Below are 15495 nucleotides of genomic sequence, written 5' to 3' on the forward strand. Positions count from 1 at the left end.
TAAACTCCCTGACGACCTGTCTTGGGCATGTCTGCTTACTGCAAGCCCATCTTAATTTGGAATATGCACTGTAATGGTGTGCTTCCTCTCTCTGACCAAAATTGTCAACTAATTTTGATTGACAAAAGTCGACTGTCTTGTTCTGATGCCCAGCTGCCTCAGGATCGATTCGTTAGTTCGATGTGCTGTCCAAGGTATTCGAGGTAATCTTTTATTGCACTAAATATCCAGATCATTAATGCTACGATGATCTGCCGTTCCTGTTGCATAGCAACATATTCAGCAAGCTTCAGGCAAAGACGTTGGGGTCCGGAAGAAGTTTCTGCTCCCTGTCTAACGAACTACTCATCATAGATGCATGGATTCCTTACAGCACGCCATAGGCTTTTTTCCACTTCTCTTTGTCAATGCGGCTAGTAGCCTGCAGAGTGCCACAATCATTGTAGTATTTCTTTCTCATGTCCCATCTGTACTTCATATAGTTGCAAAAACCCATGACCATCTGGTAATGATTCATATAAACAAGTAATTAATTTCCTGGTCTTAGTCTATGTCTAAATCTGCCTGTTCACCCTGCATTTCACAATGAAGTCCTTCATGGTGTCTGTGACCACTTTCACATTGTGTGGCTGCAGTCTTCAGTCCGAAGATTGTTTTTATGCAGTGGTCCACGTTAGTCTATCCACTGAAAGCATTTACACCTTTTCGTAACTATTGCAAACTGCTCTCATTTCAACCTGCTTACTGTATTCAAGCATTGATCTCCTTTTACAAATTTTTGCCCACCACACTTCCTTCCATATCGAAACTAACTATCGAATGGCCCCCTTTCTCTAATCAAATTATGCTGTAAATTACTGGCCGGCCGGTGTGGTCGAGCAGTTCTAGGCGCTTCAGTATGGAACTGCGTGACCGCTACGGTCGCAGGTTCGAATCCTGCCTCGGGAATGGATGTGTGTGATGTCGTTAGGTTAGTTAGGTTTCAGTAGTTCTAAGTTCTAGGGGACTGACGACCTCAGATGTTAAGTCCCATAGTGCTCAGAGCCATTTGTAAATTACGTTACTCCACAAATCAGCTAAGTGCATGGTCAATCTGATCTTCTACAGTCACGTGTAGCACCACTTTTAAAAGCGTCTGTCCTTGTCTGGTCTGATGTGTAAAAAAGAGAGAGAGAATCTCTTCAGAAAATACTACCTGAGGCTGAAATACACAATCAGGATTAAAAGGTTGTTCTTTTTTAGAAATACTTATCCTACTATTGCCAGTCTGCATTTTGTATCTCTACTTCAGCCATAGTCAATCAGATTGCTGGCAAGTAACAAACCTCATCTACTGCTTTCGGTATTTCATTTCCTAACATAAAGCCCTCTGCATCGCTTAACTTAATCTGACTGTATTCCATTGCCCTTGTTTTACTTTTGTTGATGCCAGCCTTATAACCTCCTTTCAAGAAATTATTCATTGCGATCAGATGCTCTTTCAAATCATTTACCGTCTCTGACTGAATTACAGTGTCATCAACAAACCTCAAACCTTTTGTTTCTACTCCCTGACCTTTAATTCCCTTTTCTTCACAGCTGCTCGGTGTTCATATGGAATAGAATCAAGTTTAGGTTACAAACCAGATTCACTCTCTTCTCAAGTGCTGATTCTATTTCATGTCTTTTGAATCCTCTAACTGTAGTCTGATTTCTGTACAAGATGTAAACGACCTTTCGCCCTCTGTAATTTATTATTGCTACATTGAGAAGCTCAAATCCCAGTCAACACTGTCCAAATATTTCTAAATAAAGAAATGCCGTACACCTCTGCTCGTTTTTCATCAACCTGTCTTTTAAGATATGTCATAGGCTCTGTATTGCCTCGTGTGTTTCTACATTTCTCCAGAACGCCGAAACAGAAGGATGACGTTGGGGAAGATCAGCTTCGGTTCCAGAGAATTGTAGGAACACACGAGGTAATACAGAGCTTACGACTTATCTTAAAAGGCAGGTTGAAGAAAAGCGAGCGTTCGTGTACTTCATTGCTATATTTAGAAATATTTGGTCAGGATTGATTGGATTTGAAATTCTGAATGTAGCAGTAATAAATTACAGTGGGCGAAAGGTCATTTACATATTGTACAGAAACTAGATCACAGTTAGAAAAGTCAAAGGACGTGAAAGATTGGTTGATTTGGTGGAAGAGACCAAATAGCGAGGTCATCGGTCTCATCGGAGTAGGGAAGGATGGAGAAGGACGTCGGCCGTGCCCTTTCAAAGGAACCATCCCAGCATTTGCCTGACGCCATTTAGAGAAATCACGGAAAATCTAAATCAGGATGGCCGGACGCGTGATTGAAGCGTCGTTCTCCCCAATGCGAGTCCAGTGTGATAACCACTGCGCCACCTCGCTCGGTATTACGTGAAAGAGAAATAGTAGTTGAGGAAAGAGTAAATCTGTCTCTGTATGTCCATCTGTCAGAGATGGTTGCGGGACTTGGCCATTCGATACAGGATCCTAAATCAAACGCCTTTCAGCCGTCTACTTTCCAAACTTATTTTATTTGCTACCAGTTTCGGCGACTTACTACGCCATCTTCAGTCCCCTGACCGACGTGTAGGAAGATTGCGCCTCGGTTCTGGTCAAAACAGGGGCCAGCAATACTGGTATTAGTAGATCTCTGCTGCTATAGCGATCTCTTCATCTGTCTTGGATGATTGAAGAGAGCTGGCCCCTGTTTTTACCAGAACCGAGGCGGAATCTTCCTACACCTCGGTCAGGGGACAGAAGATGACGTAGTAAATCGCCGAAACTGGTAGACAAATAAAATAAGTTTGGAAACTATATGGCTGAAAGGTGTTTGATTTGACATCCAAAGTAAATCTGGTTTGTAACCTATGCCTGATGATATTCCATTTGAAAAATGAGCAGCTGTGAAAGACAGGAAATTAAAGTTAAGTGAGTAGAAATAAAAAGTTTGAGGTTTGTTTCTACCAGTTTTTTTTTCTGTTATCTGTAAATTATTTTTTATCTTATTATTTAAGGGTAGTAACAATTAAAGAGGTTAATTTAGGTGCTTATTTGAGTTATCTCACATTTAAGTTTGACTTTTCTCGTAATTTGTATTCTTTAAATGCACTACTGGCCATTAAAATTACTACACCAAGAAGAAATGCAGATGATAAACGGGTATTCATTGGACAAATATATTATACTAGAACTGACTTGTAATTACATTTTCACGCAATTTGGGTGTATAGATCCTGAGAAATCAGTACCCAGAACAACCACCTCTGGCCGTAATATCGGCCTTGATACGCCTGGGCATTGAACCAAAAAGAGCTTGGATGGCGAGTACAGGTACAGCTGCTCATGCAGCTTCAACACGATACCACGATTCATCAAGAGTAGTGACTGGCGTATTGTGTCGAGCCAGTTGCTCGGCCACCTTTGACCAGAAGTTTTCAATTGGTGAGAGATCTGGAGAATATGCTGCCCAGGGCAGCAGTCGAACATTTTTTGTATCCATAAAGACCCGTACAGGACCTGCAACATGCGGTCGTGCATTATCCTGCTGAAATGTGAGGCTTCGCAGGGATCGAATGAAGGGTAGAGCCACGGGTCGTAACACTTCTGAAATGTAACGTCCACTGTTCAAAGTGCCGTCAATGCGAACAGGAGGTGACAGAGACGTGTAACCAATGGCACCCCACACCTTCAATCCGGGTGATACGCCAGTATGGCGATGACGAATATACACTTCCAATGTGCGTTCACCGCGAGGTCGCCAAAAACGGATGCGACCATCATGATGCTGTAAACACAACCTGGATTCATCCGAAAAAATGAGGTTTTGCCATTCGTGCACACAGGTTCGTCGTTGAGTACACCATCGCAGGCGCTCCTGTCTGTGATGCAGCGTCAAGGGTAATCGCAGCCATGGTCTCCGAACTGATGGTCTATGTTGCTCCAAACGTCGTCGAACTGTTCGTGCAGATGGTTGTTGTCTTGCAAACGTCCCCATCTGTTGACTCAGGGATCAAGACGTGGCTGCACGATCCGTTACAGCCATGTGGATAAGATGGCTGTCATCTCGATTGCTAGTGATACGAGGCCGTTCGGATTCAGCACGGCGTTCCGTATTACCCTGCTGAACCAACCGTTTCCATATTCTGCTAACAGTCATTGGATCTCGACCAACGCGAGCAGCAATGTCGCGATACGATAAACCGCAATCGCGATAGGCTACAATTCGACCTTTATCAAAGTCGGAAACGTGACGGTACGCATTTCTCCTCCTTACAGAGGCATCACAACAATGTTTCACCAGGCAACGCCGGTCAACTGCTGTTTGTGTATGAGAAATCGGTTGGAAACTTTCCTCATGTCAGCACGTTGTAGGTGTCGCCACCGGCGCCAACCTCGTGTGAATGCTCTGAAGAGCTAATCATTTGCATATCACAGCATCTTCTTCCCGTCGGTTAAATTTCGGGTCTGTAGCACGTCGTGGAGTAGCAATTTTATTGGCCAGTAGTGTATATTACCTTTTGTTAAATATGCATGTTTTGTACGATTTATACCTTTCGTTTCAACCAAGTTTATGAGACATTCACCTTCGAACCATTTTTCTGCTCTAATCGCAAATAACCAGCAATCTCTCTCTCTCTTTCTCTCTCTCTCTCGCTCTCTCTCTCTCTCTCTCTCTCTCTCTCTCTCTCTCTCTCTCACACACACACACACACACACACACACACACACACACACACACCAATTCCTGCCAAAGCATAACTCAACGGTGGACAGCCACATGAATGTGTGTTACCAATGTACACCATCTAACTAACATAGTGCCCTCTTGTAGGGTGACTTACAAAGGGTGTTTAAAGAAAAGTATCATGTATTGCTATGGGGAAGGTGAGTTACTGGCCAAACTAGAAATTCCTACAGTCTTATGTCTGGAAACCAATGCCTGTTGAGATATGCGCATCCCTTCCTATCATTCCCAGCTGTCTGTTATGTAGAAGTAGGCAGTGCTGCATGCATACCACGCATCCTGACGTCCTTCAGTCTTCCTTCGCAGTGAATCACGCACTATTTCAGACACACTTGATTTCATTCGGACTGCGCCACATGCACTGAACACACGCTCTTATAATGTTGGGCGTATACCAATTTCTCATAGCCAGAGATTAAATTTATTCAGGTCTGGTGAACGGGGAGGCCAATTTAATGAACCTCGTCGACCATTCCGGTGCCCGAGATACGTTGCTGTGATGCACTCTCACACGATCCGTAGAAAAAGGGTTGGTGTCCTATTCATAATCCACAGTCGTTTACTTTCTACAAGAGTAACGTTCCCCAATAGCGCAGATACTTCATGGTGTAAAATTCGACGAAACAGAGCACATGTTAGTCTGTATGGTAAAATATATGGCCTGCCATCAACAATTCCTGTAGATATACTGATAGTGAAGCGATCCTGACGCGTCACCTCCATGATTTCTCGACTGTTTTCGTCTGTCCACACGTAAGCCTACGTATTGTGGTAATTTACGGCCTATACTTTCGAATACTAATCATTATAAGTGGAGTGGCCCATATCTCAACGAGTGTTAATTTCCGGACATAAAGGTGCTTTTCTCCTACTTTTCACCAATTGTGCGTTGTAACAGACCATAACCAGGGGAAATTGATCTAATGAAGTTACGATACCAGTTGTGATCCAGATTTCAAATGAGGTACTCAATCCATTAACCGAAATTGTTGAATTAATTAAAGTGAAATTGTGTTTATAAAGTTAGACAACCGAACATGGAATCCGAAGGTAATAACCACCCACTAATTATACACTAAAACAGGTTGCAAAAATAACTTTAAAGAACATTAGCATGACAAAACCATGCAATTAAAATGCGATTTAATAATTATTAGTTTCAAATAAAGCACATGTACTTAGGAATTTACAAATCTGTTTCATGGTGTATTCAGCAGTATTGTATTATTCACTGATTAGTAGTCCATCACCTAGTTCCGAAAGCGTATGGAACTTCACACAAAATTTTGTCATATGAGTAAAGAGGGCAGTTTTATAAAACGTATACAATTTTGGACACTTTTTTTGTTGTTGTGGAGTTATTTAAACTTTTTACCATCTTAAGTACGATTTTCAGAATTTTTAGAACCAAAACTGCACTTTATTCATTCATTTTCACTTTTTGTACGTACTGGATATGCAATATGTATATTAATTTGATAACATTGTTCCAGAAGGCCGTAGAACAATAAAATTTACTATAAATAATAGCTCTTTGTGCAGAAAGTGTCTCAGTCGTACTTCGTGTCTAATAACATATGGTATATAGTGTTGTGGTTACATGCTCTTTGCTAGGCAGTTGTTTCGTTATTGGAAGGTGTTTGGAAGTGTCTTGAAATAGGATAAAGTGGATGGCTGAAGCACAAAATGCTGTTATCAGTAAGTTTTCATCTTCGTATCTCAGTGATTTCTGAAAGAGATTAGTTGCTAGTTTTCTCGTTGCTATCAGCCCGAGGACATCGAGAATCACCCTGAAGACTGATCCAAAGAGGACTAGCATTTTATTTTTTCACTGTATCTGTAAATGCACAAAATCTTGGTCGATATGCTAAGCCAGTGCATAAAAGTTAACGAATTAGCTTATTTTATTAAAACATCTGGAAAGGGGCCATTTCAACCCCCTGTAGGAATTTGTGACTGCTGTTTTTTAAATACTCGATATTTCTCTCGTGTCATTCTGTGACAACAAGAAGATTTAGGTAACTTCGTATGGCAAACTTTTACGTTTAATTCATTGATACGAAATCGCCGCTAATGTTCAGATACTACCTCGCACTTTCAATAGCTTTTTAGGAGAAGAGTATTTCATTTGTTACGTTTCTCCGCGTCGTTGCAAGGCCAGCTGTTGGCCGAAGCCACCTTCACAATCGCCCGTCGGCACAATGCGAAGCGGACAGCCGGCGGTTTCTGCGCGGACGGGACGCAGCCGGGCTGCCTCCTTTGTCCGTGGGATCACAGTTCACAGACACAGCCAGAGGATTTGCTTGTTGGTAACTTGTCGACCCGCCGCCGGCCGTGGTGCTTTGGCGGCCAGCTTTGTTCTCCGGTGCAGATGGAGTGCAACCGCCGTCCTGACCTTGCGGAGGCAGTAAGGCTTTCTGTGAGCGTTGTGCTCTGTTGCTCAGTCGCGAAAAGCAACACACACACCCAAACAGGTGGCAGTAGTCACGTGAGTGAGTCAAACGTAATCGTTAACAAAGGCCACATTATTTTATGTATTTTGCCAAACAAACAACTTCCAGCAAAGTTGTGGCGTTTTTCGCGGGCAGTTGCTTACATCCTTTTAAAATCCACTTTTAGAAATTACGTGACTTCGTACATGCTGTTATATTGTATACTAAATCTACATCTACATCTACATTCATACTCCGCAAGCCACCCAACGGTGTGTGGCGGAGGGCTCTTTGCGTGCCACTGTCATTATCTCCATTTCCTGTTCCAGTCGCGTATGGTTCGCGGGAGGAACGACTGCCGGAAAGCCTCCGTGCGCCCTCGAATCTCTCTAATTTTACATTCTTGATCGCCTCGTGAGGTATAAGTAGAGGGAAGCAATATTATCGATACCTCATCCAGAAACGCACCCTCTCGAAACCTGGACAGCAAGCTACACGGCGATGCAGAGCGCCTCTCTTGCAGAGTCTGCCACTTGAGTTTGCTAAACATCTCCGTAACGCTATCACACTCACCAAATAACCCTGTGACGAAACGCGCCGCTCTTCTTCGGATCTTTTCCATCTCCTCCGTTAACCCGATCTGGTACGGATCCCACACTGATGTGCAATACTCAAGTATAGATCGAACGAGTGTTTTGTAAGCCACCACCTTTGTTGATGGACTACATTTTCTAAGGACTCTCCCAATGAATCTCAACCTGGTACCCGCCTTAACAACAATTAATTTTATATGATCATTCCACTTCAAATCGTTCCGCACGCATACTCCCAGATATTTTACAGAAGTAACTGCTACCAGTGTTTGTTCCGCTATCATATAATCATACAATAAAGGATCCTTCTTTCTATGTATTCGCAATACATTATATTTGTCTATGTGAAGGGTCAGTTGCCACTTCCTGAACCAAGTGCCTATCCGCTGCAGATCTTCCTGCATTTCGCTACAATTTTCTAATGCTGCAACTTCTCTGTATACTACAGCATCATCCGTGAAAAGCACTGGGTGTTGTGTGCTGTCCTTAGGTTAGTTAGGTTTAAGTAGTTCTAAGTTCTAGGGGACTGATGACCATAGATGTTAAGTCCCATAGTGCTCAGAGCCATTTGAACCATTTTGAACCGCGAAAAGCCGCATGGAACTTCCGACACTATCTACTACGTCATTTATATATATTGTGAAAATCAATGGTCCCATAACACTCCCCTGCGGCACGCCAGAGGTTACCTTAACGTCTGTAGACGTCTCTTCATTGAGAACATCATGCTGTGTTCTGATTGCTAAAAACTCTTCAATCCAGCCACACAGCTGGTCTGATATTCCGTAGGCTCTTACTTTGTTTATCAGGCGACAGTGCGGAACTGTATCGAACGCATTCCGGAAGTCAAGGAAAATAGCATCTACCTGGGAGCCTGTATCTAATATTTTCTGGGTCTCATGAACAAATAAAGCGAGTTGGGTCTCACACGATCGCTGTTTCCGGAATCCATGTTGATTCCTACAGAGTAGATTCTGGGTTTCCAGAAACGATATGATACGCGAGTACGCGAGCAAAAGAACATGTTCTAAAATTCTACAACAGATCGACGTCAGAGATATAGGTCTATAGTCTTGCGCATCTGCTCGACGATCCTTCTTGAAGACTGGGACTATCTGTGCTCTTTCCCAATCATTTGGAACCTTCCGTTCCTATATACATGGTACTGGATTTGGGTTGGACGTCATTAAAACAAAGGCGGTTCCCGTTGCAGCTGGAGCTTCTCACGAAATTTCAATCACCTACTTTTTCCTCCGAATGCGATCATAATTTTTTTTATGCCGATCCACATGGGGAGAAACGATCAACATAATAAAATACGGGAAATTAGGGCTCGCGCGAAACGATAACAGGTGTTCGTCTCTCCCGGGCGCTGTTCGATAGTGGAATAAAAGAGAATTATTGTGAAGGTGGTTGGATGAATCCTCTTCCTTGCAATTAAGTCTGATTTGCAGCGCATCCATGTAGATGTAGATGTAGCTGTAGATCGCCCGGTTAGTCCATAATTCAATATAATACTTTTAACATTAAAGTAGTTGCGAAAATGTAATGGAATTTTGTCTGAATCTATAATCTCAGCGCATAATGTTTTCGACGTTTTATGATGAGCAGGTGAGTCTCATCGTGCAATTTAAATAATATCAAATTCCTTCGGCAACATTTGCAGCCTATGGTTGATAAATCGAGTCATTACATCAAGCTACAACATTCAAAAGAGCTCTCGTTGGCTCAAACCTCGCTATAGGACTAAATGTCTAGAAGTAATTGAAGTTAGTAGTATGATTTATTGTTGTACTCTTGATGAAAGAAATACAAGTTTACATTAATAGGCCTTTAATACACTAACAATTTTCATCAGCCTTGTGTACACCCAAATGATCTCGAAATTCTCAGTTCTTCTGTCAGCAACTTCCCCCAATTTATCTTTTCGTTTCGAGTTCACACCCCGCACATGTGATGTAGAGTAAGAACGCCATTGACTTTTTAGAATTTAGTGTTCCTTCACTCTTTTGTCGTGTATTCTATCTGAGCGTAATTGCTATTATAGTTTCAACGTCCATTTCGGCTTGGAAAGATAAAATGTGTTCTAGAACTCTAAATAAATTCGCTCATTCCTGTTCATATATTAACAATTACCATTGAACTTCTGATAAGTAACATCATAGTATCAATCTTACAAATACAATTAGTAATGTACTTTGTGGATGGATGTAAAGTTAATTAGGTTCTTCATTCTTTTATTTTATTTTGTATTTCTGGAGGATATCACCGTTCTGACTTGTTTGATGCATTCACAGTGTCCTCTGCTGTGGTCTCAATTTCTCAGAGTAGCACTTCGACCCAGTTCTTATGGATGTTATAGTCTGGTGTCTTACCATCTGTCATTCAGCTCGTCCGTTCTCATTCATGATCCTTTCCAATGTATTTCTGTGTTCACCGCTTCTGCGAAGAACCTACCCGTTTCTTATGTCGTGTTTTGTTCACTTGATTTTCAACGTCGTTCTGTAACACACCATCTCAAACTCATAAATTCTCTTCATTTTCCCTATTCCACCGCTCACTCCCAAACAACAATACTGCGATTCAAACATGCATTCTGAGAAAATTCTTCCCTAAATTATGTCCTATGTTTGAACCTAGCAGACATTATTAGCAGAGAAATACTCTCTTTGCTTTTGATACTCTGCTTCTTATGTTCTCCTTGTTTCGCCCGCCAAGCCTTATTTCTCTTTCAAGGTGTCAGAAATCCAACACTTCGTGCGCTACTTGGTCCTCAATTTAGATGCTAGATGCGAAGTTAGACGCTAATCTCTATCTTGCTGATGCTCAATCCTTGTGTCTTTATTGTATTTACTGTCACTCCATGTCCCTTGTTCAGTACACCATTTATTCCATTCACCATATCCAGAAATTCTGCCTATGATATAGAACAGCTATTTTCACACTCAGTTTTGTCACAGACATCCTTTCTTCCTGAATTTCAATCTCATGATTCCGTACTATCAGTAATGACTGCATTTTCCTTAGGAAATACACCGACTTACAACTAGCACTACGTGTGTTATGTACGAGGGTCACTCCAAAAGAAATGCACACTATTTTTTTTTTAAATCCATCTTTTATTCTACATGTTTGAAAGTTTTACAGTGTGTAGATACATCTTTTAGGAACAAAATTTTCATTTCTCCACATAATTTCCATCCCTCTCAACTGACTTACGCCATCTTGGAACCAGCGCCTGTATACCTGCATGGTAAAATTCTGCAGCAACCTGCTGGAGCCACTGTTTTGTAGCGTGCACAAAACCTTGTTGCACGAAGAGAGTCTTTCAGTTTCCCAAAGAGATGATGGCCACATGGAGCCAGGTCAGGACTGTAAGGCGGGTGTTTCTGTGTTGTCCATCCGAGTTTTGTGATCGCTTCCACGGTTTTTTGACTGGAATGTGGCCGTGCATTGTCGTGCAACAGCAAAACATCCTGCTTTTGCCGATATGGTTGAACACGACTCAGTTGAGCTTGAAGTTTCTTCAGTGTCGTCACATATGCATCAGAATTTATGGTGCTTCCACTTAGCGTGATGTCCACAAACAAGACTCCTTCGGAATCGAAAAACACTGTAGCCATAACTTTTCCATCACAACGTGTGGTTTTCAATTTTTTTTTCCTTCGGTGAATTTGCATGATGCCACTCCACTGATTGCCTCTTCATCTCTGGTGAAAAATGATGGAGCCATGTTTCATCACCAGGCACAATTCTTCCAAAAAATTCATCTCCACCGTTCTTGTACTGTTCCAAAAGTTCCCTGCATACCGTTTTTCTTGTTTCTTTGTGAGCCACTATCAACATCTTGAGAACCCAACTGGCACAAACCTTTTTTAACACCAACACTTTCAGTATTCTGCAAACAGTTCCTTCCCCTATCCCAACGTAGCGTGACAATTCGTTCACTTTGATGCGTCTGTCAGCAGTCACCAATTCGTTAACTCTCTGCACATTGTCTGGAGTGTGTGCAGTACGAGGCCTGCCGCTGAGAGGACAATCCTCAATACTGCCGTGCCCGCTTTCATCACGTAACCTGCTTGCCCACCGACTAACTGTACTGCGATAGACAGCAGCATCTCCATACACCTTTTTCAACCTCTTGTGGATGTTTCCCACTGTCTCGTTTTCACAGCACAGGAATTCTATGACAGCACGTTGCTTCTGACGAACGTCAAGTGTAGCAGCCATCTTGAAGACGTGCTGTGACGGCGCCACTCACGGGAACAGGTTGAACTAAGTTTGAAAACAAGTGGGAAGGATGTATCTACACACTGTAAAACTTCCACACATGCAGAATGAAAACTATTTTTACAAAAATAGTGTGCATTTCTTTTGGAGTGACCCTCGTATGTGTTTTCAGTGTTTTATATCCATTGTCCCTACGTGCAGTCTGTACACCAGTATAAATGAAACCATTCACATCTTATTTCTTTTCAAAAATTGCGGGGAATAACTGTGCTGAACCTCCTCATATAAACATTTTTGTCCCTGATCTAAACGGTAAAGGAATATCTGGTGCTTCCGGTGTTTCAGGAGACCACGGAGGCTCTGACTAAGCAAGACTCGAGACGACGCGCGAGGAGGAAAGCGTGGCGCGAAGCCAGACAGGCGCACGTCTCGCAAAACACGGGTGAGTTCGCTGTCTAGAATACTGCAGTCTATGCCGGGAAACCGATGTAACGGAAGGTTCTCCTTGTTTGCTGCCAATATTTGAAACAACATTCAACAGAACCCGGGACTACCGGATGTTTATAATGTAAGTGCAGCTACTCACAGACGTCCATTATGGGCTGTAATTGTCATATGGCAGCAAAAGCTGGTAGATATTGTAATGTGTTAATACGCAACCGATTTACGCTGGGAAAAAATTAGCTCCAACAACGCATCAGCATATCTCCTAAGTTTCGCTGCCATACGATAATTACAGCCACACTAGATCTCCGCGAGTAGCTGCACATTAATTATGATCACATAATACTTTGGTAAATTGTAAAGGTACGCGAAGTGTAATCGTAAAGTTTTAATCATCACCTCGAAGAAACAGATCTACTGAATTGCAAGTGAACGTCTGTAACTTTGGTACACATTGAAGTACCATAGCGCGCTGCTAGATCAACCAAAACACAGTAGCGCAGCCCACTGATAAAGTGGAGTATCGCCTGGTAACCGGTCTTCAGCGCTCAAAGAGGAACAATGCTGCAACAATCCGTGCTAAGTTGATGTAAGCTAATGGAAACAACACACTATCATTTAACTCAGCCTATCAGCGACGCAGACGCTTCTAGTGTAGTCAAAGAATTCTGAATGGCGAAGAATGTAACAGCACACGTTCTCACTGTGAAGAACAGAGCATCAAAAGAGAATTGAAGGCTCTGATGCTTCTAGACTGGCTGTTGGGATCGATTCGAAAGTGTAAAACATGGAAATTAAGTTTACAGTGAAAATCTCATCCTGACCATATAATATTTATTTCATTTTCTTCTTCTGCATTTAAGCATTTCACTACTGTCACAGAGACAAGTAGACAATGCAAAGAATATAAAAAGAAAGAAATACACAATGAAAAACGTATCTAAGTCAGAAACTAAATAAAACAGTACAGACACCAGAACTTGCACCTACCAGAACACTGTTGGCACAAAGTTTCATGTCCAGTCTAATCGTACTAAGCATAAGTGCAAACTGGATCACATACAGTCATCTGTTATATGTATCAATCAGGGTGTACGAGTGTATGTCAGGATCTCCTCCCAAACCCATGGGTCGATTTTAACCAAATTTGGCACAGAAATAGTATGCCTCGCAGGTATTAGCACTGTTTGAAGGCGACAGTTAAAACTTTATGAAAAGGTTGCATTTCAGGTACGTTTCTCTTATCTAGGACAATATTTCGAACCGAAGTCAGTGGCAGCTTATAACCACACATTTCCAATTCTCTCTTAAACGTCTCTTTTCGGATCCATGTTCATTGGAACTTTTTGTTACTGTTATCAAATACTTCCCACCTCCGTTAGGTTTCGCTATTAATTAAATTAATTAGTCGTATGTTAGACACTGTATAAACACCTGGCCCTACAGAGTGGTTTACTGCAGGAGATTGGTTACCTGTTCTGTCTGCAGAGAAGTCGCGGTGCTTAGAGGCAGAACGCAGCTTCCAGGTGCTACTGCACATGGCCACCAACCCAGAGTGCCTGGGCGGCGTGCTGCGGGGTTTGTTAGTGCATCACAACAACCTGCTGCGCCTACTGCAGCTGCTCAACCACAGCGCGCTGCACCGCAGCATGGCAGCACTGCTGCACGCTGTCCTGAAGGTGGGTTTCCAGCTGTTATCTGTGTGAGAGTGTGTGCTTGCTGCAGCTGCTCAACCATAGTGCACCGCACCCCAGCATGGCGGCGCTGCTGCATGCTGTGCTCAACCTAGGTTTCCAGCTGTTTGACTGTGTGAGGGTGTGTGCTTGCAGCAGCTACTCAACCAAGGAGCACTGCACCACAGCAGGGCTGCACTGTTGCACACTGCACTCAAAGTGGGTAACCATCTTCTGTCTGGGAGAGTGTGCCTGATGAAGCTGCTCAACCACAGGACAGGGCGCTACATTGCAACATTCAGAGGATCTCTAAAGAATCTTAGTTCAGTTGGTTCTCCATTAGTGGATCCTGTTTGGTTAGAATAATCCGTGACAAGAGCGATTCCTAAGTCTTGCCTGAAGCCCCCATGGCTATTCCACGGGAAAAATACTACAGTCATTCTTTTCTAGCTCCATTTTGGAATCGCGAATGAGATATTTCGACATTTAAAAGAATATTTTTGTCGGCCCTCGATACATCTTGAAATAATACCGATACATGTACGGAAAAAATATCAACGTACCGTCCTACAAAAATATCGGCAGCACTAAAATACTGCCTTTTTCAGAGCTGTATATTTCAGCGTTGATTTTATTCGATATTCTGTACATCAACAAGCTGGCAGCAATCCGCTTATCCCCATTAGAGCAAGAATTGAAAGGACAACTGAACTTTCACTCTTGGCGATAACCACTTTGCTAACAATGGTAACTGCATCTAAGTGGCACAATAAAAGATGTCAGATGGGTCTGTCGTTCGGTTTCATCACATATCGGATTTGTCTTGAACACTTCATGCCGACTTCTCTGTGTTTTTTTCACTTCTGCAAACGCCAGCGGCCTAGCAGTTGTAGTGACATAATTGCTTGGTGAAGTTAAACGTTGCAGTTTCTGTTGGTAGCACCGAGTGCCGATTACGTCATAATTTCCCCTCACACGTACCTGCCCTTGGCAGAGACCACTCTTGTTATTTAGAATTTAGATTTTTGTTCATCATTGTCAGCAACTGTTCTTCAAGAATATCGATCTGAAGAAAATAGCGCACTATTTGCGTTAAAAACTCTTTTCTAACGCAACTGGTAGGCTATTACTTCACATCGGAAATTTTGTTATTCCATTCACACCGCCACCTACCAGTGCAATCGGACTTTTTCTTTCACGCCACCTATACTTGCTTCACACAGTCAAAGAAAAAGACTGGACGCGATGAAAGCTCAAAAAGTATATGACTCCTTCATACAGTGAAAGTATAATTATTTTCTATTACAACTTCAAAAAAACAGTTTCAAATATTTGCCGAAAGTTGCGAAAAAAATATAATATAAAA

The 15495-nt window shown here is 42.3% G+C and overlaps 1 protein-coding gene across 1 annotated transcript in view; it reads left to right on the forward strand.

The window, feature by feature from the left end:
- LOC126455984 (uncharacterized) overlaps positions 1 to 15495 on the forward strand; it is a gene marked incomplete at its 3' end in the record, with an annotated part of 1226620 nt that overhangs the window by 492167 nt on the left and 718958 nt on the right. Inside the window, exons 17-18 of the mRNA XM_050091741.1 lie at positions 12358 to 12454; positions 13945 to 14135. Coding sequence (XP_049947698.1) covers positions 12358 to 12454; positions 13945 to 14135 — 288 coding nt within the window. The remainder of the gene's footprint in view (positions 1 to 12357; positions 12455 to 13944; positions 14136 to 15495) is intronic.

The sequence above is a fragment of the Schistocerca serialis genome, chromosome 2 (genome assembly GCF_023864345.2).
Source record: "Schistocerca serialis cubense isolate TAMUIC-IGC-003099 chromosome 2, iqSchSeri2.2, whole genome shotgun sequence".
NCBI classification, from domain to species: domain Eukaryota; kingdom Metazoa; phylum Arthropoda; class Insecta; order Orthoptera; family Acrididae; genus Schistocerca; species Schistocerca serialis.